This window comes from Trichosurus vulpecula, chromosome 9 (genome assembly GCF_011100635.1).
Source record: "Trichosurus vulpecula isolate mTriVul1 chromosome 9, mTriVul1.pri, whole genome shotgun sequence".
NCBI classification, from domain to species: Eukaryota; Metazoa; Chordata; class Mammalia; order Diprotodontia; family Phalangeridae; genus Trichosurus; species Trichosurus vulpecula.
Window position 1 is genome coordinate 31,388,866 of NC_050581.1, and position 25,487 is coordinate 31,414,352.

General features: G+C 36.2%; 1 protein-coding gene across 1 annotated transcript in view; it reads left to right on the forward strand.

The window, feature by feature from the left end:
- The window catches only part of MCC (MCC regulator of WNT signaling pathway), a 265,718-nt gene that overhangs the window by 159,943 nt on the left and 80,288 nt on the right, over positions 1–25,487 (forward strand). The window contains exons 5-6 of the mRNA XM_036737648.1: positions 9,882–10,045; positions 14,717–14,923. Coding sequence (XP_036593543.1) covers positions 9,882–10,045; positions 14,717–14,923 — 371 coding nt within the window. The remainder of the gene's footprint in view (positions 1–9,881; positions 10,046–14,716; positions 14,924–25,487) is intronic.

The window sequence follows — 25,487 nt, forward strand, 5'->3', positions numbered from 1 at the left end:
ATATGTCTTGGCAGGTAGACTTCCAGGTATTTTATACTGTTTGCTTTTATTTTAATGGAATCTCAATCTCTCTCCCTCTCTCTCTCTCTCTCTTTCTCTCTTTCTCTGTTTCTCTTTCTTTCTTCCTGATGAACTTTGATGGTAATATATACAAATATTGATGATTTATGTAGGTTTGTTTTATATCCTGAAACATTGCCACCGTTGTTAATTGTTTCAAATAGTTTTTTAGTTGATAGTCTGGGGTTCTCTAAGACCATCATATCATCTGCAAAGAGTTATAGTTTTGTTTCCTTCCTGCCTATTCTAATTCCTTCAATTTCTTGTTCTTCTCTTATTGCTATAGCTAGCATTTCTAGTACAATATTGAGTAATAGTGTTAATAATGGGCATGTTTGCTTTACCTCTGATCATTTTGGGAACCAAAGGGAAAAACAGAAAGAATCCACCAATCACCACCTAAAAGAGAGCTCAAAATGAAACTCTCAGGAATATTATAGCCAAATCCCAGAGAAAATATTACAAGCAGCCAGAAAGATATGACTCAAATATTGTAGAGCTACAGTCAGGATCACACAAGGCATAGCAGCTGCCACAAGGTTGGAGGGCTTGGAATGATGATTTTGAAAGGCAAAGGAGCTGGGATTTCAACCAAGAATAGCCTGCTCAGCAAAACTGAATATAATCTTATGGGCTGTTTTCAGATGATATCAGTTCTTTCTCTGGAGGCAAATAGCATTTTTCATCATGAGTCCTTTGGAATTGTCTTAGATCATTGTATTGCTGAGAATGGCTAAGTCATTCACAATTGTTCATAATATAATATTGCTGTTACTGTGTACAATGTTCTCCTGGTTCTGCTCACTTCATTCAGTATCAGTTCGTGTAAGACTTTCCAGATTTTTCTGAAATTATCCTGAGTGTCATTTCTTATAGCATAATTATATTCCATTACAACCATATACCACAACTTGTCCCGCCATTCCCCAATTGATGAACATTCACCACAAAAAGAGCAGCTATAAATTTTTCGTACAAATAGATTGTTCGCCCACACCTTGTTATGATCTCTTTGGGATACAGACCTAGTAGTGGTATTGCTGGATCAAAGGGTATGCAAGGTTTGATAGCCCATTAGACATAATTCCAAATTGCTCTCCAGAATGGTTGGATCAGTGCAGAACTCCACCAACAATATATTAGTGTCCCATTTTTCCTGCTTCCCCTCCAACATTTATCATTTTCCTTTTTTTGTCACGTTAGCCAATCTTATGGATATGAGGTCATACCACAGAGTTGTTGTAATTTTCATTTCTCTAATCAATAAGTGATTTAGAACATTTTTTCATGTGACTACAGATAACTTTGATTTCTTGGTCTGAAAACTTCATGTTCATATCCTTTGACCAATTATCAATTGGGGAATGACTTGGATTTTTATAAATTTGACTCAGTTTTCTATAGATTTAAGAAATGATTCCTTTATCAGAGATATTTGCTGTAATTTCTCTCCCAGTTTTCTGCTTTCCTTCCAATTTTGATTACATTGGTTTTGTTTCTGCAAAACCTGTTAAATTTGATGTAATCAGAATTCTCCATTTTACATTTTTTAATGCTCTCTATATCTTGTTTGGTCCTAAATTCTTCCCTGACAAGTAAGCTATTTCACATTCTCCTAATAATGCTTATGGTATCACCCTTCATATCTAAATCATGTACCCATTTTGACCTTATCTTTGTATATCGTGTGAGATGTTGTTCTAGATCTAGTTTCTGCCATACAATTGTCCCAGCAGTTTTTGTCAAACAATTATTTTTTTTCCCCAAAACTTGGATCTTTGGGTTTACCAAACACTGAATCAATTGTTATTTACTACAATGAATTGTCCACCTAATATCCATATTGTCCACTGGTCCACCACTATTTCTTAGCCTGTACTAGATGTTTTGATGATTACTACTTTATAATACAGTTTGAGATATGGTATGTGTTGGCTACCCTCATTCAGATTTTTCTTTTCATTGATTGCCTAGATATTGACCTTTTGTTCTTTCAGATGAATTTTGTTATAATTTATTATTTTTTCTAGCTCTCTATTTTTTTTACTTCTATACCTCATCTATTCTTTTGATCCATCACTCCATTTCTTAACCTGTACCAGATTGTTTTGATGATCATTATTTTGTAGTATACTTTGAAATCTGGTACTGATAAGCCACCTTCCTTCACTATTTTTCCCCATTGATTTCTTGGATATTCTTTACCTTCTGTTCTTCTAAATGAGAGTTGTTATTATTTTTTCTAGTTCTATAAAATATTTCTTTGGTAGTTTGATTGCTATGGCACTGAATAAGTATATTAATTTGGGTAGAATTAACATTTTTATTATACTGACTCAGCCTTCCTGTGAGCAATTAATATTTTTCTGGTTGTTTAGATATGACTTTAGTTGTGCGAAAAGTGTTCTTAAATTGTAGTCATACAATTTCTGGGTTTGTCTTGGAAGATTGATTCACAAGTATTTTATATTGTCTATAATTATTTTAAATGAAATTTCTCTTTCTATTTCTTGCTCCTGGACTTTGTTGGTAATATGTAGAAATGCTGATGATTTATGTGGGTTTATTTTATATTTTGCAACTTTGCTAAAGTTGTTAAAATTATTTCAACTAGTTTTTCAGTAGATTCTCTAGGATTCCCTAAGTATACCATCCTATCATCTGCAAAGAGTGATAGTTTTCTTTACTCATTGCCTATTATTTCTTCCAATTCTTTTTATTGCCTTATTGCTACAGGTAGCATTTCTAGTACAATATTGAGTGATAGTGTTGATAATGGGCATCCTTGCTTCACCCTTTATTTTATTGGGAGGGCTTCTAGCTTATATCTATAATAATATGCTTGCTGACAGTGTTTGCTGATGGTTTTATGTAGATATTACTTATCATTTTAAGGAAAGCTTCATTTATTCCTTTGCTCTGTAGTATTTTTAATAGGAATGCATATTGTATTTTGTCAAAGGTTTTTCTGCATCTGTTGAGAAAAATCATATAATTTTTTTGTTATCAATGTTATCAATTATGCTGATAGGTTTCTTAATATTGGACTAGCCTTGCATTCCTGGTATAAATCAAACCTGGTCATAGTGTATGATCCTTGTGGTATATTGCTGCAATCTCCTTACTAGTATTTTATTTAAAATATTTTGCATCAATATTTATTAGGGAAATTGTTCTACAGTTATTTTTGCTGTTTTGGCTCTCCCTGGTTTAGGTATCAGCAACACATTTGTGTCATAAAAGGAATTTGTGAGGACTCCTTTGCCTATTTTCCAAATAGATTATATAGTAATGGAATTAATTGTTCCTTAAATGGTAGATTTCACTTGTGAATCTATCTGGCCCTGGAGATTTTTTCATAGGGAGCTCATTGATGGCTTGTTCAATTTCTCTTTCTGAAATGGGATTAAGTCTTCTATTTCCTCTTCTTTAAATCTGGACAATTTATATTTTTGTAAATATTCATCCATTTTTGCTTAGATTATCAGATCTATTGGCATATAATTGGGCAAAATAATTTTTAATAATTTTTTAAATTTCCTCTTCATTTGGTGGTGAATTCATGCCTTTCATTTTAGATTCTGGTAATTTTTTTTCTTTCCTTTTTTAAATCAAATTAACCAATGGCATATCTATTTTATTGCTGTTTTTTTTTCATTAAAACCAGCTTCTAATTTTATTTATTAATTCAGTGGTTTTCTTACTTTCAGTTTTATTAATCTCTCCTTTGATTTTCAGGAATTCCAATTTGGTATTTAATTGAGGAATTTTAATTTGTTCTTTTTCTAGTTTTTTTAATTGAATATCTACTTCATTGGTCTTCTCTTTCTCTATTTTATTGATGTAAGCACTTAGAAATATAAATTTTCCCCAATGTACTGCCAAAGCTGGATCTTATAAAGTTTGATATGTTGTCCCATTGCTGTCATTCGCCTCAAATGAAATTGTTGATTGCTTCTATACTTTGTTCTTTGACCCACTTATTCTTTAAAACTAGTTTCCAATTTTTACTCTCCCCAAAGACCTTTATTGAATGTAATTTTTATTACATTATGATCTGATTTAATATTTCTATTTTTTTCTGAATTTGTTCTGGGGTTTTTATGCCCTAATACATGGTTGTATTTTTGTGAAAGTACCAATACAGCTTAGAAAAAGATATATTACTTTCTATTGCCATTCATTTTTTTTCCACAGTCTATCATATCTAACTCTTCTAAAATTTTATTCACCTCCTTCTTCCTTGTTTATTTTTTGGCTAATTCTAAGAAGAGAAAGTTGAGGTTCCCCACCAGTATAGTTTTATTGTCTGTTTCTTCCTGTAACTCATTTCACTTCTTTCAAAATTTAGAAGCTATACTATTTTATGCATATATGTTTGATTATTGATATTACTTCATTGCCTATCATACCTTTTAGCAAGGTATAACTTCCTTCCTTATCTCTTTTAATTAGATCTATTTTTGCCTTTGCTTTGTTTGAGATCGTGATTGCTACCCCTGCTTTTTTTTTTTACTTCAGCTGACGCATAATAGATTTTGCTCTAGCCCCTTACCTTTAAACTCTATGTGTATCTCTGTGCTTCATATGTGTTTCCTGTAAACAGTTTATTGTAAAATTCTGTTTTTTAATCTGCCATGCTATCCACTTCTGTTTTTATGGGTGAATTCATCCCATTCATTTTTACAGTTTTAACTAACTGTGTATTTCTCTCCATCCTATTTTTCCTTTGTTTATCTTTCTCTCTCTCTCTTACCTTTTACCCTGTGCCTCTTCATAAGCATTTTACTTCTGACCACTATCACTTCCAATCTTCCCCTTCTGTCAGTCCCCCCACCTTCTCTTATCCCTATCCCTTTTTTACTTCCATATAGGATAAGCTAGATTTCTAAATCCAACTGAGTATGTATGTTATTCCCTCTTTGAGCCAATTCTGATGAGAGTAAGATTCAAGTGTTGCCTACCACTCCCTTCCCCCCCCCCCCACTATTTTTCCCTCTACTGTAATAGCTCTTTCATACCTCTTTTATGTGAGATTATTTACCCCATTTTCTCTCCCTTTTCTCCCAGTCCTTTTCTCACCTTTAATTTTGTTTTTTTTTTGGATATCATCCCCATCATAGTCAACCTACACTCATGCCTTCTGTCTATGTATACTGCTTTTAATTGCCTCAATACTGATAAAGTTCTTAAGAGTTACAAATATCATCTTGCCGTGTAGGAATATAAACAGTTTGATCTTATCTAATCTCTTATGTTTTCTCTTTCTTGTTTCTCATTTTTAAATGTTTCTCGATTCTTGTATTTGAAAATAATTTTTAAAAAATTTACCTCTTCTTTAATATTCCCCATTTTATTTGCTGTATTTTTTAAAAACAACAAGAAAAATAAAGGGAGAAAATGATACTTCAGTTTGCACTCAGGGTTCATAAATTCTCTCTCTGAAAGGTGGATAGCATTTTTTATCATAAGTCTTGAATTGTCTTAGATCAGGACTGTCCAAAATGCAGCCCGTGGGCCACATGTGGCCTGCAGCACGATTTTATGCGACCTGCCTGTGGATTTTAATTTTCACGAGCAAAAAAATAAAAAACTTGCATGGAATGCTTATTAGATTTTTAAATTCCATTACTAATAAATAATCTTGTTGATGTTAATTTTCTTTGGTGTTTTTAAGCAGTATTACTTTTCAGTCCATCTGTGGGGTGCGTTCTGTCTGTATGATGCAGACTAGTTAGTATGCACCTACCTTTATAATGTTGTGTTGTCACTTTGTTGTTTTGTGTTTGCTTTTGTGCTTCGTGCCTGTGGTATAGATGATGCATGTTCCCCCACTTTCTATTAGTGTACTGTATTTTTTATTCTGGGTGCAGCCCTTGAATAATTATTTTATTTTAATGTGGCCCTAAGATAACCTAATGTTGGACAGCCCTGTCTTAGGTCATTGTATTGATCAGAGTAGCCAAGTCTTTCACAGTTGAACATCATTACAAGATTGCTGTTACCATGCACAATGATCTCCTAGTTCTTCTCACTTTACTTTGCATTATTTCATGTAGGTCTTGCCATGATTTTCTGAAACCACCCTTCTTGACATTTCTTATAGTACCATAACACTCCGTTACAATAATATGCAACAACTTGTTCAGCCATTCCTCAATAGATGGACACCCCTTCATTTCCAATTCTTTGCCACCACAAGAGCTGCTTTAAATATTTTTATACAGACCTAGTAGTCATATTCCTCAGTCAAAGGGTATGCAGAATTTTATATTCCCTTGGACATTATTCCATATTATTCCCCAGAATGGCTGGACCAGATGTTTGCTCCACCAACAATTCATTATTGTACCTATTTTTCCCTCATCCCCTTCAGCATTTGCCATTTCTGCTAAGTGTGAAGTAGTATCTTAGAGTTATTTTAATTTATAGTTCTCTAATCAACAGTGATTTTTAGAGCATATTTATATGACTACAGATAAACCTGTTTTCTTCTTCTGAACACTGCCTGTTTATATCCTTTGACCATTTATCAATTGGGAAATGGCTCCTTTTTCGTAAATTTGATTCATTTTCATATTCCATATACATTTGAGAAATAAGGCCTTTATTAGAGAAACTTGATGTAAAAATTTTTTATATCACTTCATTGTCTATGATACTTTTAGCAAAATACAGTTTCCTTGATTATGTCTTTTAATTAGGTTTATTTTCGCTTTTGCTTTCTCTGAGATCATGATTGCCTCCTCTGCCATTTTTTTTTTTACTTCAGCTGAAACATAGTAGATTCTGCTCCAGCCTTTTTATTTTAGCTGTGTGTATGTGTCTTACTGTTTCAAGTGTGTCTCTTGTAAACAATATATTGTTGGATTCTGGTTTCTAATCCATTTTTTATGGGTGAGCTCATTCCATTCACATTCAGAGTCATGATTACTGTATATTTCCCTCCATCCCATTACCTTCTATTTTTTCTTCTCTCTTTTTATCCTGCCCCTCCTCCGAAGTCTATTTTGCTTCTGACCACGGCCTCCCTTAATCAGCCCTCCCCTTTATAATCCCTTCCTTTTCTCGTATAACCTTCATCTTTTTTTCCCTATTGGGTAAGTTACATTTCTATATACATCTGAGTGAATATACCTCTTCTTCCCTACTAGAACCAATTCTGATGAGAGCATTGCTTGCCGTCCCTCCCCATTTTCACTTCCATTGTAAAAACGCTTCCTTGCATGCATCTTTTATGTTAGAAAAATTTCCCTGTTCTACTTCTCCCTTTTGTTTTTCTTTCCAACATTTAATGTTTGTTTATTTTTTGTGCCATTCTGTCTTTAAACAGTGAAAGTGAAAAGTCAGCCTCCCACTCTATCTTTCATGGCCTGAAAATCCTGAAATAGGATTCAGGGACTATGGTTGTCTCTGGTGCTGAAAGAGGCATTTAGTGGAGCGATTGTATTGTCACAAATATACTATTTGTAGATAAATTAGGTTTTGCAAACATCCATAATCAAACACGTTGTTATTATTTGATGTACTGTAATAACATAATCTTGCACAGAAGATAGGCTTTGATGTGCCTAGTTTTAAGTAGATTATTGCAATATTAATTGATTAATCCTCACAGTAACCCTGGGAGGTAGGTACTATTAATCTGCAGGATTGTTTTTCTAACTTTGCTAAATAGAGTAGCAAACACTAGTCATTAATCTCTTATTAAAAAAAAAAAACCGAACAAATTGAATTCCTAAAACCTCTAGAATTTTGTAAATTTGATGGATAGTTTTAACTAGTACTATTTAGATCTTGGGTATTTTTTCTTATTTTTCAGGATTTTGTGGCTCTTGGAATACTGTATACACACATGTGACAGTGGTTTTGTTTTTCTGTGTTCAGTTGGGAGGAGTATTGGAGGGGAGAGGACTGGGTGGAAGAGCAGAGCAATGGGCAAGGAATGATTTTGGGAAGGAAAGAAGGAAGGAGTCATTGAGGATTTTTAAATGTAGAGAAAAGAAAAAAAGAAAGACCAAAAAGAATCACAGACAAGCAGGACAGCTTTGAAAATTATATGTTGAATGCATTATATACTTAAGAAGAGCAAGCTATAATATGAGACTCATATTTTCATATACAATGTTTTCTTTTCTATGTATGTAAAACAGTTATTTTATTATTTAATTCAGAATTTTAAAAAATTAAAATAAATTTAAAATAAATGTGTATCAGATTTAGTTTAAAGTAGACTATTTGACTACAGGTCTAAATTATATGAGGGACACATTACATATACTTGTTACAACAGTAATGCACATTAAAATAAGCAACTAACAGAATTAAAGGGAAAATATCAGTGACATACAGTATAACAAAATATACAAAGCATCAAAATTGTGTATTTAACAGGAAAATTATACATAGACTAATTTAACTACAGTACATGCATAGAACTAAAACAAAAGCAAAGAAACACAACAAAATTATAAAACAAGAACATACTTAATACTTAAATTAATGTGTGTAAGGGACAGGCCTTACTCAGACTGCTGCCCTTCTTGTTTCGTTTCAGTGTTGGAATGAAATGAGAATCCTGTAGGTCATTCATCACTTAACAAGAGGATATTTACTTAGCCACAGTACAGAAGAGATATTTAACTAAGATACTATAGTACTTAGCTTAGATAAACTTGCCCCCCAAGCCCTCACCCCCCACCTCCGCATGGAAATATATCTGGTCAGCAAAGGAGGGTGTCACTTGGTCTTGGGACATTGTCCAGGTCTGAAGGGCCATGAATTCAAATTTGTTGGCAATGCCCTCAAATAATGAGAAAGTCAAAGTCAATGCCAGATGCTACCAGGAAGCTGGATCAAGGGAGGCAGCTACAGCCTTAGTTGCCTAGGGCAAACAGATCACAAGAATGACTTTTGTTACTCTTTAGGGAAAAACTAGCTTGACCCATAGGGGCTGAGGGTGGGGAAAATGAAGAGACCTTGGTAGATAATTGTTCCCAATGCAGCATGCATCAGTGAAGACATTTAAATATATGCGACACATGCATTAATATGAATAAACATTAGCCTTATCATTTGACTACATTTCTAACTATTTTGCAGTTTTCAACTGGGAAAACAAGTCCAGTCAGTGTTTTAATAGTTCTAGTTCTGTAATATGCTGACTCATCTGCGGCATACCTGTCCTGGCTGATGCGATTGGATAATCATAATCCTCTTTAGATTTATAATCCTGCAATTCTAAGCCTTTGGAGTCTCATGAAGCACCCTAGTCCCTAATATAGGTCATGGGGTTTTAGAGTTGGAAGAAACCTTGGAAATCATCTTGTCTAGCTTCATTTTACAAATGAGGAAATTAAGGCCCAGAGAGGTAAAGTGACTTGCCCAAGGCTACACAGATAACAAGTAGCAGAGCCAAGATTGAACCCAAGTTCTCTGAGTTTAAATCCACTGTTCTTTTTGCATATTCTAACTGACTCCTGAATTTGAACCTTTTTAAAGAATCCTGCCAATCTGAGGCCTAACACTAAAAAGAAGAGATCGCAAAAGAAATCTGTTCAATTGTCAGTGAAAGGAAAAGGGTATTTAAAAGCAAAGTCATTTGCATAGCAATCCAGTTCTGGAACTCTTGGCTTGGGAATAACAGAAGGCCTTTAAGGTTAAATTGGGTATAAGATGATTGGATGATATTTAAATCTCAATATGTCAAATTGCCATGTGGCATTCAATTACCTTCATGGGCACCTTTTGCAACAGAGGGAAAGAAAGAGGAAGCTCCTTGATGTACATGCCAAATATACTTAATTCCCCCCTTTTTACAGATAATTGCAGTGATCTCAACTCAGAACTGCAAAGAGTACTGACTGGTCTGGAGAATGTCGTTTGTGGGAGAAAGAAGAGTAGCTGTGGTCTCTCAGTGGCTGAAGTGGACAGACATATTGAACAGCTTACCACTGCAAGTGAACACTGTGATTTGGCTATTAAGGTAACCAGAATAAATCGCAGATCTGTGATGTCATTTGAAAGGTTATAATGAGAAGACATCCTCTATTATACTATTCACGCTTCCCTGTTGGTAGCAGATATTATAAAGAAAACCATACTCAGTATATTGTGCTACCAAGCAGATAACAGATAATCAATTCATTAAATTAAATTTAAGTAGTCATGGCCATGAAATGGACAGCTGAGTTCATTTATTGTGTAGTCAATGAGCAATTTACACAGATATAATTAGGTTATTTAAATGTTGAGCCAGATTCTGTCAGTGTCTAAGCGATTCCTATGTTATATTAATCACCATGGAAGTCCTATTGCTTCTTTCAAGAATATCATTTAGGAAGTTTATTTGATTCATGGTGCTACTAAGACTAAAGTAAGTTTTAGTCTCGCTATTAGGTTAGTTGTATTCATAAAGAGGAAATACTATATTCCTAAGTCTGTAGGCTTTGTCCCAGCCAACATTCTGACATGCTCTATGATAGGACTATAGATCTGAAACTAGAAAATATATCGATATCATGCCATCCACTCACTTTACAGAGGAGGAAACTGAAGCCTAGGGAGGTCGAGTAATTTGCAGAAGGTCAAATAGGTAGTAAGTGTGAGGAGAGAAATTTGAACCTAGGTCCTTCCTTGGACTCCAGAGCCAGTGTTCTTTCTACTGTACCATGATAGCTCCATTCATAAATGAGCATCAGAATTTATAAAAGAGAAAAATCAGTGAGTCAGCAAGCATTTTTTAAGAACCTACTATGTACCAGGTACTGGTAGATAGATAGTACTGAAAATGCAAAGACAGGCAAAAATAGCCCCTGCCCTCAAGGATCTTACATTCTAAGTTTACATGGGGAAAACCATATACCAGATTAAATGATACAAACTAGATGGAAGGTGTGCTGAGAGAGGAAGGCATTGGCAGCTAGAGCAGCTGGAAAGGTGTCCTATAGAAAATGGTATTTGAGCTGTCTTGAAGGAAGTCAGAAGAACCTCATAGAGTGATGGGGCAGAATATTCCAGGGTTAATGAATAGCCAGGACAAAGGCACAGAGTCAGGTAATGGAGTGTTACATGTGAAAAACTTCAATTAGGCCAGTGTTGCTGGATTAGAAAAGGGAGTAAAGTATGGGGAGATTGGAAAGTTAGGAAGGACCCAGATTATAAAAAGCTTTAAATGCCAAACAAAGAACTTTATATTTGATTCTGGAGCTTAAAACGGAGCCACTGGAACTCATTAAGCAAGGAGGGGTAAAATGGTCAGACAGACCTGAAGAACTTTAGAAAGGTCACCTTGGTAGTTGACTAGATGAGGGACTGTAGTGGGGAAAAACTTGAAGCAAGAAGACAAGTTAGAAAAGTACCGCAGTAATCCATTTGAGAGGCCTGAACTAGGGCTGTGGCTAAGCGAGTTGAGAAAAGAGAACACTTACAATAAATACTGTGAAGTTAGAAACAGGATTTGACATCAGTTTGGATATGTGCAGTGAATGAGAATAGTTGAGAGCTATACCAAGGTTGTGGGTGAGGGTGGCATGTAGGGTGATAGTGCCCTCTATGGTAATAGAGAAGCTCAGAGGAGGGGAGAGTGTTGGAGGAAAGATAATGAGTTCTGTTTGGGACATGTTGAGTTTGGAACTATGAGATATTTAATTTGAAATAATCAAAAAGGCAGTTGGTGATAAGAAGCAGAAACTGGAGATGAGGAGAGAGGCTAGGGCTGAGAATCATCACTGAACCCATAGGAGATCACCAAGTGAAATAGTATAAAGAGAAGAGAGAAGGCCTAAGACAGATCCTTAAGGGACACATTTGTTTAGTGGGCATGACATGTGTGATGAACTAGCAAAGAAAACTGAGGACTAATTATATAGAAGGAGAACAGGAGAGAAGAATGTCATGAAAGCCTGGAAAAGAGTATACAGGAGTAAATGGAAATTAGTATTATCCAAGGCTTCAGAGAGATCAAGGAGTTTCAGGGTCAAAAAAAGGCCATTAGATCTGGCAATTAAGAGATCATTGGTAATTGGAGAGGGCCATTTCAGTTGTGTGATGAGATCTGATGACATATTGTAGACGGCGGGAAAGAATATGGCTGGATCAGTGAAAAGTCGTTAACTTCATAACAAAAACAACTTGGAATGCACACACACACACATACACACACACACACACACACACACACACATCCTATTGACAAAGGATACAAATACAAAAGGGAGCCCTTTAAACATTTTATTGCCTACTCATATATCTCTGACTTAGTATATAATAAGCCCAAAGGAGTTTCCTTGCCCAAAATCACATAGCTAATAAGTGTCGGAGGAAGAATTTGAATATGCTTTCTGACTCCAAACCCTGTCATCTTATATGGCGTAGCTTCTTAACCTCCTAACATGAGAATCTGAATAGTTGTAAAAGATAGTTAAGTAGTAATCAGAGGACTGCTTATATCAAGGCACAGTCTGGTTCAGTGTTTGCAAGGGAATGTCCGTAAATTAGAGAATTATTTTTTATCAGAAATCTTTAATATCTCAAAGAAAACTCTAGCACATACGATGGTTTATCTTTTTTACTTACCTTAAGTATTTATTTATTTAGTCAATACAGTTGCAGGGAAGATCCCTGGTGTTTTCCTTTCTAGCATCTCACAGCTGTTGCTTCAAAACTTAAAGTCAGGGCAGAAGGGCAGCAGCAGTGTGGATTAGGTGGGAAGGAATCCAGGAGGAGGCAGGTACACCTTCCTGAGATCCCTAAAATCGCTGGACTGCAGACATCTGTTCTAAAGCACAAATCAGGGAGAGTGACGTGGACAATAAACGGTCTTCACGTGGATGAACAGGCATCTTTGAGAAGAGCATTAAGTCTGAATATGAGCTCTTAAAACTGGAAGTAGTGTTAATAATTGCTACCATATGCTGAAAGAAGAAGACACAGAGGTACGTTTGTTTTTTTTAAAATGTGGTGGTACCCAAAGATAGCCATATGGACATGATTTTGTCCTAGGCTTGTTGCTTGAAACCTAACCTGGAAGGTATTCACTGGAGTCACTTGGAAATTCTGGTCTCCTAGGCTATCCTGTTTGGTAAATATATTTCAGTATAATTGCCTTGCCAGTTAAGATTATCATTATGTGATGTCTTTTCTCTGTTCGTCATCTAAACTAACACAGTGTTTCAAAAAAACAAGAAAAACTGGTAACTTTTTGGTCCTCATTTCCCACGTTATTGTTTTTTAAACACACACATAATGTTGAACTCCATTTCTAAGCATGGTTAAGGAAGGCTTTATAATGACACAAATCCCCCAAAGACCATGTCCCTTTCATTTTTTTCTGTTTTAGAACTGAAGCTTATTCATGCAATCTTGAGTTTGTATGATGCACGCAGAGCTCTATTATGGTGAAATAGCCGGTCATGTCACTTATAAAGCACTTAACAAGTGCCTAGCATATAGTAGGCACTTAATAGTTGCTTCTTCTCTAGGAAGAGAAGAGAATATGACTCAGGACAAAGCCCATGGTTAGGGGATGTGATTTCGATGATGAGCCAGCAAAGGAGACTCAGAAGAAGGCAGGTTGGAGATGAACCAGGAGAGACAGCAGCATAGTAAAAACTCAGAGAGGAGAGGGTATACAAGAGGGAAGAAAGTCAGTAGTGTCAAGTACCACAAAGAGTTCAAGAAGAATGAGTATGAGCTTTGAAAATGAAGTCAGATTTGGCGATTAAGAAATCATTGCTAACTTTAGAGAGAGGAGTTTCAGTTGAGTAATAAGATTGAAAGATTACGAAAGGGTGAGAAGATTGAGAGAAGTGGATGTGAAGGTTGTTGATGGCTTTTTTATAGGATGATAGCCTGAGCGGAATATAGGGTATAATGACATGTTGGGTTGTTTTTTTTTTCTTCTAGCATGGAGAATATTTGTGTATATTTCAAGAAAAGAGCCAGTAAATATGGAAAATTTGAATCTTAGAAAGTAAGGATGATAATGAGGCCAGTCTGTACCGGCATCTGGGAGGCAGTGGAATAGAGAAAGGTTAGCCTTATCAAAGGAAAAGAGACTTCTTCAGAGACTGGAGGAAAGGAGGATATAATGAAGCTTGATGTCAAGGTTTTTTAAGATATAAAGGAGAAAAAAGGGAGTTTGTGGGTAGTGGTCTCTATTCCCACAAGGAAAGTATGAGGTATGTTGAACTAAGAAGATTGAGGAGGGAATAGTGTGAGATCCTTGAGGAGAAAAAATTTGGAACAATCTCTGTGAAGAGTAGGACACAAAATCAATTAGGAGAGAGGAAAAGAGTTGTCTAACTGTGGTAAGGACCCAATTGAGATTACATAACACAAATTTTTAAGTACTTCTGTTGAACATTACAATTATCTTTAGAGAGGGAAACCTAAGAAAAAGAATGTTTTCCTAGCTCGTGAGATTTTTGAATAACATAGTTTATGACCACACTGCCTCTCTCTGCTGCAAGGAACCCATCTGTAAAATAGAGAAATTATTGAAAATTTTAAGATTTGTAAGAAAGTCTTACATATGATTTTAAAAGAAATCATTGTACCAGTCTCAGGTGGGCTCTTATTTATTTATTATACTTTTTTCTCTCTCTGCTTTATGTCCAAAGTTAATCTTTCTTTTTTCCTTGTTGGGTTTTTGTAGACAGTTGAAGAAATCGAGGGAGTATTGGGTCGGGATCTCTATCCTAATTTGGCCGAAGAGAGATCTCGATGTGAAAAAGAACTGGCTGGCCTAAGAGAAGAGAATGAAAGCCTGACTGCCATGCTGTGTAGCAAAGAAGAAGAACTCAACAGAACCAAAGCCACCATGAATGCTATCCGGGAGGAGAGAGACAGGCTACGAAGAAGGGTAAGAAGCCTGGTCCTGTACGTAGCTTTTTTACTTTCTTTTGAAGTATGTTTCCAAGAAAAATTGGCGCAGAGAGACTCCATTGTAAACTTGTATAGCATTAGAAATTTTAGCTTTCTCAAATCATTATTTATGAAATAACCTTTTGAAAACATGCAGTCTTAATGTATAAAGAAATTGAGGTAAGCTTTTTTTGTAAAGCACTGTAACCAAATGTAGAGGAGTCCAGGTACATTTTCGCCTTTTATCAGGGAATGTATTAATAATGGTGAAACTGATCATTTCAAGAGTAAAAAAAGTACATCTAATTTGTTAGGGAGATTTTCAAAGTTATGATTTGTCCTTAAAAGGTACATCCTTTGTTTTGGTTTGAGTTAAATCTGATGTGAAAGGAAAGAGAGAACAAAGTAAAAGTAGGACTTCTCTCAGTAAATATCTTAATTCCCTCTGAACTAAGTTCTGAATCTCCTGGCTATTCTCAATCTCGTTCTCTTTTTCTGAGTGTCTTGCATTAGAGTGCCAATTTAAAATCTTTATTTTCTAAAGCATGCACAATAGAAATTCAATTGAGAGAACACTGACTCACTACAAAGAAAAAAATTTAGAGGACATATTTAGCCCTCTAGTGTTCACTTAACTCTCACCACCTTCTAAAGGGCAACTTTACAAAGTATGATTTCTCTATTAATGTCAACACCCGTGATCATTTCATTTCTTTTGGAATTATGTGCATATTAATTTTCTTCTGAATTTTCATCATACTTGAGCAAAGAATACAGGAAATTTTTAATTGAACCTTCTGAGGTTGTATTGGTCTGATCAGCCACAGTCCAACACACTTTACCTTGACTCTGACAAAAGTGATGTCATTTTGGTCCTCTCTGAGAACAAAGGATAACAACCAATTGCTCATAAGTAGACTGAGCCAATATAATAAAAATGACAATTTTACCAATTTATTCATTTATTATACCAATCAAACTATAAAAAGTATGATACTCAAAAACCAATAACAGAATTCATCTGGAAGAACAAAAGGTCATGAATATGAAGGGAATTCATGAAAAAAATGTGAAAGAAAACTCTGAAACTGTATTGCACAGCAGTAATTATCAAAACAATCTGGTACTAGACAAGAGATAGAGTGGTGGATCAGTGGAATAGATTGGGTACCCAATACACAGTGGGCAATGACCATAGTAATCTAGTGTTTGCTAAACCCCAAATCCCCATTTGTGAGACAAGAACTCAGTATTTGACAAAAACTGTTGGGAAAACCAGAAAGCAATTTGGCAGAAACTAGATATAGAACATCACACAGTATATACCATGATATGGTCAAAATGGGTGCATGAGTTAGACATAAACGGTCATACCATAAGCAAATTAGGGGAGCATGGAATAGTTTACTTGTCAAATCTATGGATAAGGGAAGATATAATCAAACAAGAAATAGCATTACAGGATATAAAATGGATAATTTTGATTAAATTTATAAAGTTTTGCACAAACAAGGTCAGGCACAAATAGTGCATATGAACATTTGGAATGTTTCTAAATCTGTGCAGCTCATGTTTCTTTTGAACTACTGCAATTCTTTTTCCATTTTTTTTTTTGCTTCCTTTACCAAAGCTGTTAACTCTTCTTTCATTATTCTTTTGCATCACTCTCATTTGTTTTCCCAATTTTTCCTCTACTTCTCTTATTTAATTTTTAAAATCCCTTTTGAGCTCTTTCAGTAAATGTTTTGGGGCCTGACACCAATTCACTTTTCACTTTGAGATTTTGCATATAGCTGTTTCGACACTGTTTGCCATCTTTTGAGTTTGTTTTGAGTTTTTCGCCATAGTAACTTTCTATGGTCAGGTTCTTTTTTTGTTGCTTGCTCATTTTTCTAGCCTATTTCTTGATTTCCAACTTCATGTTAACGTTGGGTTCTACTCCCAGGGTGGAGGGAGCATTGTCCCAAGCTTCAGATTTTTTGCTCTGCTGTTTTCAGAGCTAGTTCTGGGAACTTCTAAATTTTCAGTTCTTCCAAGGTGATATGATCTAAGGAGAGGTGCAATCACTACTCTTCTGGCCTATGCTATGGTCTGTGTGCAAAATCAAGCACTCTTTTCCACCCTAGAACTGTGACCAAACTCCTCACTCCCCTGTGGCTGTGAGTGCTAGTGCTTTTCCTCAACTTAGCACTGCAACCTTGGCCTGTGTCCCAGATCCCAGTATGGGAAATGCAACAGAGTCTTTCTACCCAGTGTCAACAAAGAGGTCTTTGTAATTTCTTTCTGACCGGCTGTTTGATCCCCTCACTGCCTGCGGCTGAGAGCTCTAGAAGTTGCTACTGCAGATTTCTATGGCATGGCCTGTTCTGGACTCCATTCTCTCTCTAGTGACACAGACTTTTTCTGTTGACCTTTTCAGTCTTGATGGGAAAATTGTGACGCGCCCCATCCTTTTGTTGGTTTTGCCACTCTAGAATTTGTTTTGAGGAATTATTTTAAAGGTGTTTGGAGGGGAATTTAGGAGAGCTCAGATGAGTCTTTCCCTTTACTCTGTCATCTTGGCTCTGCCCTCTAAAACTCTTAACATTTTTTTCAAATCAAAATCTTTTAATTTTACGTCAGAAGCCATTTTCCACAGGCCACGATAAATGATCTCAGTCAGCAAAAGTTTTTATCTGGGCAGAGTAATGAATTTGCTTACCACTAAGCTCATACCACATGTAATTTCCTGGGTGTTTCACTACTAGAGCATTATGACTAATGTCCTATTTAATTATACTTGCCCTTTTTTATGTGCATTTTATTATGTGCTTCTTTGTGAATTCTCCTAGACAGGAGAGGCCTGTCTTAAATGTAATTGCACACTGTGGAAAGCAATAAATTCCCTTCCCTGACCTGAGATATCGAAGGTAACGAGGCACTGTTAGAGAACTGGTAAACATAAAAATTCAGCTAGGTCAACGGCCTTCCTCCAATATCCTCCCACATGTCTAATGTCAACCTCATTCTGGGTCAAATGCCAGCTTGTACATGCCTGAACACTACTTGGACATGACCATTTTCAGAAATAGGCTGCCAGACACATTATAGTGATTCTTGTTGGGGTATGAGAGTGGGTCATTCATGCCTGACAAGTTCAGGTTATGTTCTTAGAATTTAGAGCTAGAAGATACCTCTCAAAGGCCATCTATCCCCATCCCCTCTTTTTACAGAAGGGAAAACAGAAGCTCCAGGAGGTGAACCACTTGCCTGTTAACATGGTCAATAATTTTTTTAAAAAACCTTTTCTTTCCTAGTGTTACCCTCACGTCTCCAAAAGAATGTTTTCAGCACATATGGTATATATTTCAAATCCCAGTCTTATAGGCTTAGACCAATATCAGTGTTACTGGTTGTGTAATTTATAATTAGATTAACAAGCTACATATAAGCATATTTAAATATTTCAGTAGTTTTATCAGGTGTGAGAAATATCACAGGCAAAATCACTCTGACCATCAGAGTCAACTGATACTAAAATACTAGTATCCTTAAAACTAGAAGCACAGCCTAACATTTCTTTTCTCATCCACAGAGTAAGTTAAACTCGGATCTGTGAGTGTCAGCTCTTGCCAGAATGACAGTTAAACTGTAACTCTTGAACTTAATTTGCTTTTAAAGATGCAGTTACAATGTCCATAGTCTTTGTGGAAGAGACTGTTTTATATTACATTTCTTTCAAACTGTTCTTTTGGAAGGAAACAAGTATTTATTAAGTATTTACTGATGTTCCAGGCTAAACTCTTTGCAGATATCTCATATTATCCTCATAACAAGGTATGGCTGTTATTATCCATTATATTTCACATGTGTACGTGTGTGTGTGTGTGTATACACATATGTATGTATTCTATATATGTGTATATAATCTGTATTATATATGTATATATAAAATATGTACTATGTATGTATATATAATATGTATTCTATGTGGGTGTATACACATATGCATGCATATGTGTATGTATGTATCATTATTATTAAATGCTATTAGGCTATATGCCTGTCATCCCCATTTTACAGTTGAGGAAACTAATGTAGATAGAGGTTAAGGGATTTACCCAGGGTCATAGAATGTCAAATGTCTGAGACTAGATTTGAACTCAAGCTTTTGAATTCAGGATTTCTGAAACCAGGGTCACTGTTTGATGCACTGCATCAACTAGAATAGTTTACTAGTTTACTTTGAATACCATATTCATTCCTTTCCCTGACTCTTTGTGGTCTGTTTGCCCTGAGAGGAATCTGGCAGTTGTGATTGCTGTTGCCAATTATTCCCCACCGATCAACAAACAATCAGCAACACTTACTAAGCACTGGGGAAACAAAAGAAAAAAACAGACACTACCCTTCAGTAGGCCTACATGCTGTATATATAAGGAGGAGATAGGAAGGCAGTCTTAGAGGGGAAGGCAAGGGCAGCTGGAAAAGGGGTGGGTTGGGGGATGATGGAGGGAGGAAGAGGAGAAGAAAGAGGATATTTAAGCTGAGTCTTGAAGGAACGGATTTTAAGAAGAGAAAGAGCAATTCAGGGATTGAAAGTCATGGAGATGGGAGAGATGAAGCAATTTGTGTGAGGAACTCTGCAAAGTAGAACTGATTTTGCAATTTTTTTTTCTATCTTTGTGGCCTTTATATAATATATAGTTAATGTGTTTTTTCAGATGGGTTACAGCTTCCTAACAAATTTGAACTTGAAGTCACTTTAACTTGTTAGGGACATGAGGCTATTTAATATTTTTATTTTTGTTCTTCCCAAATTTATCATATAGAGAATATAAGCTTAAATTTACTAGATCAGTAGGTCTGGTATTTTATTCTTATTCATGTATAATCAAACAAAATGCCCTCCATAGGTTTTCCAAGATTTATTAGAAATTTAAATCAGTTATCTAATGCATTCGGTTAAACAGTTATACTGATTTACAAAGCAGTTGCTAAGAAAAATGCACAACATTTTCATTATTTCAGACAGGTCATTAGTAAATGGGATGGTTGATTATTTCTGTAGGCTTTGAAAATTATAGCCATTACATTCTGCACTTATAAAAGTGGATTTGACCATCAAAGTTTCAACTTACCTTTATACATTTATCAGATACACTCTTCATTCTGGCTTGTAGCAAAATGTCCATGCTCTTTCCCTAGATTGCTTAGTGAAGCAAACTTTACATCACTTGACACATATGAGTCTCACTGAATCACTGACTTCAGTAAGAAGTAAGCCATTTTGTTAGGCCACACAGACTCCTCTGTGAGTTTTAATGTGAAGACTTTAAAAAGTTTCACAGCTCTCAGTCTCTCTGCTTATTCACAAAGCAAGTAAGCAGCAGCAGCCTACGTTCTCCAACACCCCTTCCCTACCTGTGTACTTCTTCAGGCATCTGGGAAGGAAACCATCTGAGATGATGGTTCAAGAGTTGCTGAGCTTCACCAGTTGTTTGAGTCTTGCTCTCTTCTATGACTGCCCACTTACTAATAAAGGGAATATGTATGGCTGGCAAGAATGAGTGTTGGTGTAACAAACACTGAACAGCCATGATATGGTAGCAGTTTTTATCCTAAATGACCAGTGCTATGTTTGAACTAAGAGAAGAACTATCATCTCAAAGCAGCATATCCATTGAATTGTGCATTTTGGATAAAGCCTAACATAACAGAGATTGGAAGGGCCTTAGAAATCATTTGATCAAACCCATCTAATTTTAAATATGAAAAGCTGAAATTTGGGGTGGGGTTGGGGGGGGTGGGAAATTACGCAGGTAATTTACATTTTAGAATTTGCCAAGGCCTTTCGAATACTAGACTTAATCTAATCTAATCAAATTGACTCAAATAAGGCTAATCTAATAATTTATCTTTAAAAGTCCATGAAAAAATGTTGATTTTTTACCATTATTATTTCACTTAGTTATTTTCTAGTTAACTACACGTTTGTGCTTCTTTGTCTCCTTCAAGCCTATTGCTAAAGACTCTCATGCATCCTGGTCATGGAAGTACCTGAATCCACCTAATAAGTGGAATAAATGGAGTTGGCAAGTTCTAGCTAAGTTTCATTGGACCATAAAGCTAAAGCTAGGCAGAAACTTGGAGATTATCTAGTACAACTTTCTCACTTTACAGATGAGCTTTTAAAATATTTTAGTGAGGAGGCTCAAATCAGGATTTTGGATCACTTCATCTTGTACATTTTCCAGCCCTCTCATGTGATTCCTTCTTCTAAAAAACTTGTGATTACCTTTAGGATAATGAATTTCAATTTTTTGTTATTGTCGTTAAGGGAAGGTAGAGGAAGTAAGGGAGAAATAAAGGAAGAGAAAGCCTTCTTAATATTTATATGCTTAGAGTAATTTCCTCAATATAACTTCAAAAAGTAATACATAGTACTGTCTACTCTTGTGGACCATTTTCTTTTTCTTAATTCCTATGAATGTAAAAGAGCTATGGTATGTCTGTCCAGAAAGTTGTTTTCTTTATAGATTCTCTGGAGACCACAGATGGTTTTGGCTGCTGTTTGGCTTTGTCAGACTTGAGTCCAGTACTTTATACAATGAATTTGCCAGCTGTGTTAATTTGCAAAGAATCTCATGATATGCTTCACAGGTCTTTCACTAAAGCCATTATTTCTCAATTCATTGAAGTTAATTGATTATAAATACTGAACCCAATAGTATGGTTTTGATATTCATCTATGTCAGCTCTAGAAACATATCCTAATTATTCATGCTGTTTAAAGGAAGCAGGATATTGAGTCTTACATCAAAATTTACCAGGCTTTATAAGCAGTGGACCCATCTGAAGTCTGTTCCAATATTGGTTGTTATGTGCTAATTGGCAACTGCACCAACTCCTTTCTCCTCAGCCTGCTTTATGACTCATTACCTTACTAATTCTCACCCTAAAGTTCTAAAGAAATCACTGGATATTTCCCAATTTTTGTCAAAAATAATAGAAATGTACAGTCTCTCTAATCAATCAACTCTGAGCCCCTTCACCTTTTCTCATAAGCTTTTGCTCCTCCCCTCCTGTCCCCTCTTCTCTGCTCTCCTCCCTGTTTCTGTCTCTCTCTCTGTCTGTCCCTGTCATTCTTTCTCTGTCTCCCTAGTCTGCTAGGCTGAAACATATGCATTTCCAATTTTTTAACAGTATAACAAGACAAACAAATATTTAAATATTTGCAGGGTCTATTCCAGTGAAAAGAATCACAGCCAGAGTTAACTCTGACCATCACCAGTAATGGCTGAGTTCTTCTCAACTCTCTAAACACACTCCCATCATTCACCTCAGGTCTTAAGTCAAAGTCGCTCATGAATTCTTTTTTAGTATACCTTCACAGTGTATTTTCCCCACTGGATAAGAGTTAAAACTCATTTCTTTCAGAAAGTATTTCTTTAAACTCTTTCTCATTGACAGTTAACTCACTCATTCTCTCAGAAAAGAAGTTCTCTTAGTCCCTTCTGTCTACAGTCTCTCTCAGGCCATGACAGCAGAATCCAGCTAACCTGCAGCTGTGCCCAAGGTTCTACTCCCTACACAGTCGTAGTATCTATACTCTCTATGGGACAGTATATTGAAATTAGGTTTGCATAAACATACAAATGTCTGAGGTCCAGAAACTTCTGTTAATTGTGAATATCACCTCTTTGTCATGTGTTTCATCCATATTAGTAGACAGTTAATAAGTATTAACGATTAGCACAGTAGTTAGGCTATCTAGGCTATCTAGGTGAGGTCACAGTAGCTGAAAATCTTTGCCGGTCCCAGCCCTTATCTGCCATATGGTTTGCTCTGGGTTCATTGCTCTGGGCTTGTCTGCCCTCTCAGTAGCAGACTTTGGATCCCCATTGTTCCACTTCTGTGCCCACCTCAGATTTCCATAGAACAATTCTATTTTTAATTCTAGTGTTAGGAGTCCTCACCATAAAGAGTGAGGAGTTGGAGTGGAGAGAAGAGGGCTGCAGGGAAGAGAAGGTAAAGCATAGTACACACATGAATCACGTATTGAATAAGTGGTTTTATTCTCACATAGGAAGGGGAATGCTAAGCAGTAAAGAATCCTAGAAAGATCACAGTCAGCTGAAAGGCTTTGCAAGCTTAGTGAGAATATTTTCAGTATCTCATTAGCTATTTAACATTTCACCCCCACTGAGTGCCGCCTGATTACTGCCAACTGGGCTCACTCTTTCAATTGGTTTCTCTGTGTGTGAGTAACTCTTTGTCTCTTGAGTGGTCTGATTCTGCCACTGTCATTGTTATGTTGCAACCACTCCAACAGTGGTCTTCTCACTGCTCATGTTCCCTTGAAGGGGGCAAGGTGCTAGCTTCCTTTAAATGTCTCACAAGGGCCTTTACCACAGGAAAGGAGACACAGACAGAAGGTAGCCCTATCCTAGACTCTGTCTTGCTTAGTAGCCATGCATTCATGGGACTGTAACTGGTACGCAGAAAGATATACCCCTTCGTCCCCTTTGGTCTATCCACAGTTGTGGATCAACAGCCAATTAAAACTGGCAATATCATGACCATTTGGAAAGTAGCCAGAGGATATCTGTGTGTACTCTGAAGTTGGGGGTGAGAGGACACCATCACACATCCCCAGAGTGCTATACTGAGGGTGCTATATAATGAGAGGCTGCTCTCCATGATTGACAGATACTGTAAGCATAATAGTAGTGTCATGAATTGACACCATGCTCAGCTCACTCTATCTCAAGAATGTGTTACTTTTGAACTTAAATTGATGCTTGTTATATGTTAATTGGTAGTACTTTAGTATTATAATTTAAAAAGCTGTTAATAGGAGATATGTATTTATCAATTAAAAATATTAGGGAACTTTTACAGTTTTGAGGCTTATCTCGATTTATTACGTTTTGATTTTCCTGTATTTCCATCATGCTGCATCTTTTGACTCTGAGGAAATTACTCTTAGGCTTCAGTTTCTCGGTTTATGTGATGATGAAAAGAAAGAGATTGTCTCTAAGATAATTTCCAGCTCCAAAGTTCTACAGTTCCCACTTGTATGAGAGTTCATGCCTGCCCCCACATGCTTCTTCTGTCCTAGAATCATAGAATTTTATAGCAATAAATAAAAAAAACCTCTCAGAAATAATATAATTAAATATCTCCCTTTTATGAGGAAAACCAAGGCACAGAAAGTTTATATAACTTGCCCCAGGTTAAACAGAAAATCAGGGGAAAAGGACTGGAGCCCTGGTCTTAAGCTTCCCAATCTGGTATTATTCCCACTAAACTGTGCTGTTTCAAATTGCTTTGTGGTAGTACTTGTAAGTACCATGTAGAATCCTCCATTTAAGGGCTTGGACTTTTGTAAACAGTGGAGAAAATGTGCGGGCGTTGTAAACTATATTGTTTATGGTTAAAAAAACTAGTTTACAAAAATGCAATTAAAAAGCTTAATCTGTTCACCGTGGCTATAACATTTATTCAGATAAGGGAATATGAATGTAAAGGATAAGAGCCATAATCCCCAGAATCCAGGACTCTCTTCCAGTTTAATGGCACTGGGGCCCCAGAACATATAAAATGGAAGGGCATTCAGACAATAGCTCTCTTAAGTGGACAAACTGTGAAGAACATGATAACATAAAATCCAAAGGAAGATCTGTACTAAGTGCTATAACAAAATTTGAGAAGAGTGATCACTTTTATCTGTGGGGTTCAGGGAAGTCTTCATGAAGGAGGTGGTGCCTGAGATAGGTATTAAAGGAAAAGGAAGATTTTACTAGATGTGGAGACTCTGGTCTTCCTTTCCCATTTGAACTGGCAGTGAACAACCAGTCCTGGAAAGGGTAGCCAAGGAGCTATCACCACCTAGAGGCAAATATCAGTGCCTGCCTTACTTGCTGCCAAGAAGGAAAAAAAAAGTCACTTCTTTTGTACGCTCACTCATTTGAGACTCAGCAGCTCGTGGGTTATCAGTTCTTCTGGTTCCTCAGCCAAACAAAAGACTTTACCACATAGTACTAGCCCTTCAGTCTCCCCTGGCCAGAAGTAGTAGACTTACCAAGCCTCCACTCATGGTTGAATTGAAAGCAGGCAGAAAATATATGTATGTGCTCCAAGGACTGACACCAGAAAGGAGATATGTGTAGCTGCTTCAAAAATTACTGCTCCTGTACCCCATTGGTCAGGCTGCGTTATACTCTCCCATGGTTAAAAAATTTACTGTCCTCAGCAATTGGCTAGGGTAGAATTTGAACTCATTATTCTGTATTTCCAATTCCGAGTTGTTTTCTGATGTATAAGGGAGGCTCAAGCATTGTTTTTTTTTTTAATGCTTTTTCTATTGCCATGTGCTAAAAAGTCTCATGAAAGTTTATATGCCATAGATCTTTTGATACCTCACACTTACATGTGGAAAGCACAGTCCCTCCCTAAAATAAAGCACGAACAAACAAGGAACATTTTACAAAGTTTATCAGAGGCTAATGCTTGTCTGGTATTATACAGGGCCTGTCTTGGTGCTTGAAATGTCCTTCCCCAAACCAAAGGTTTATAAT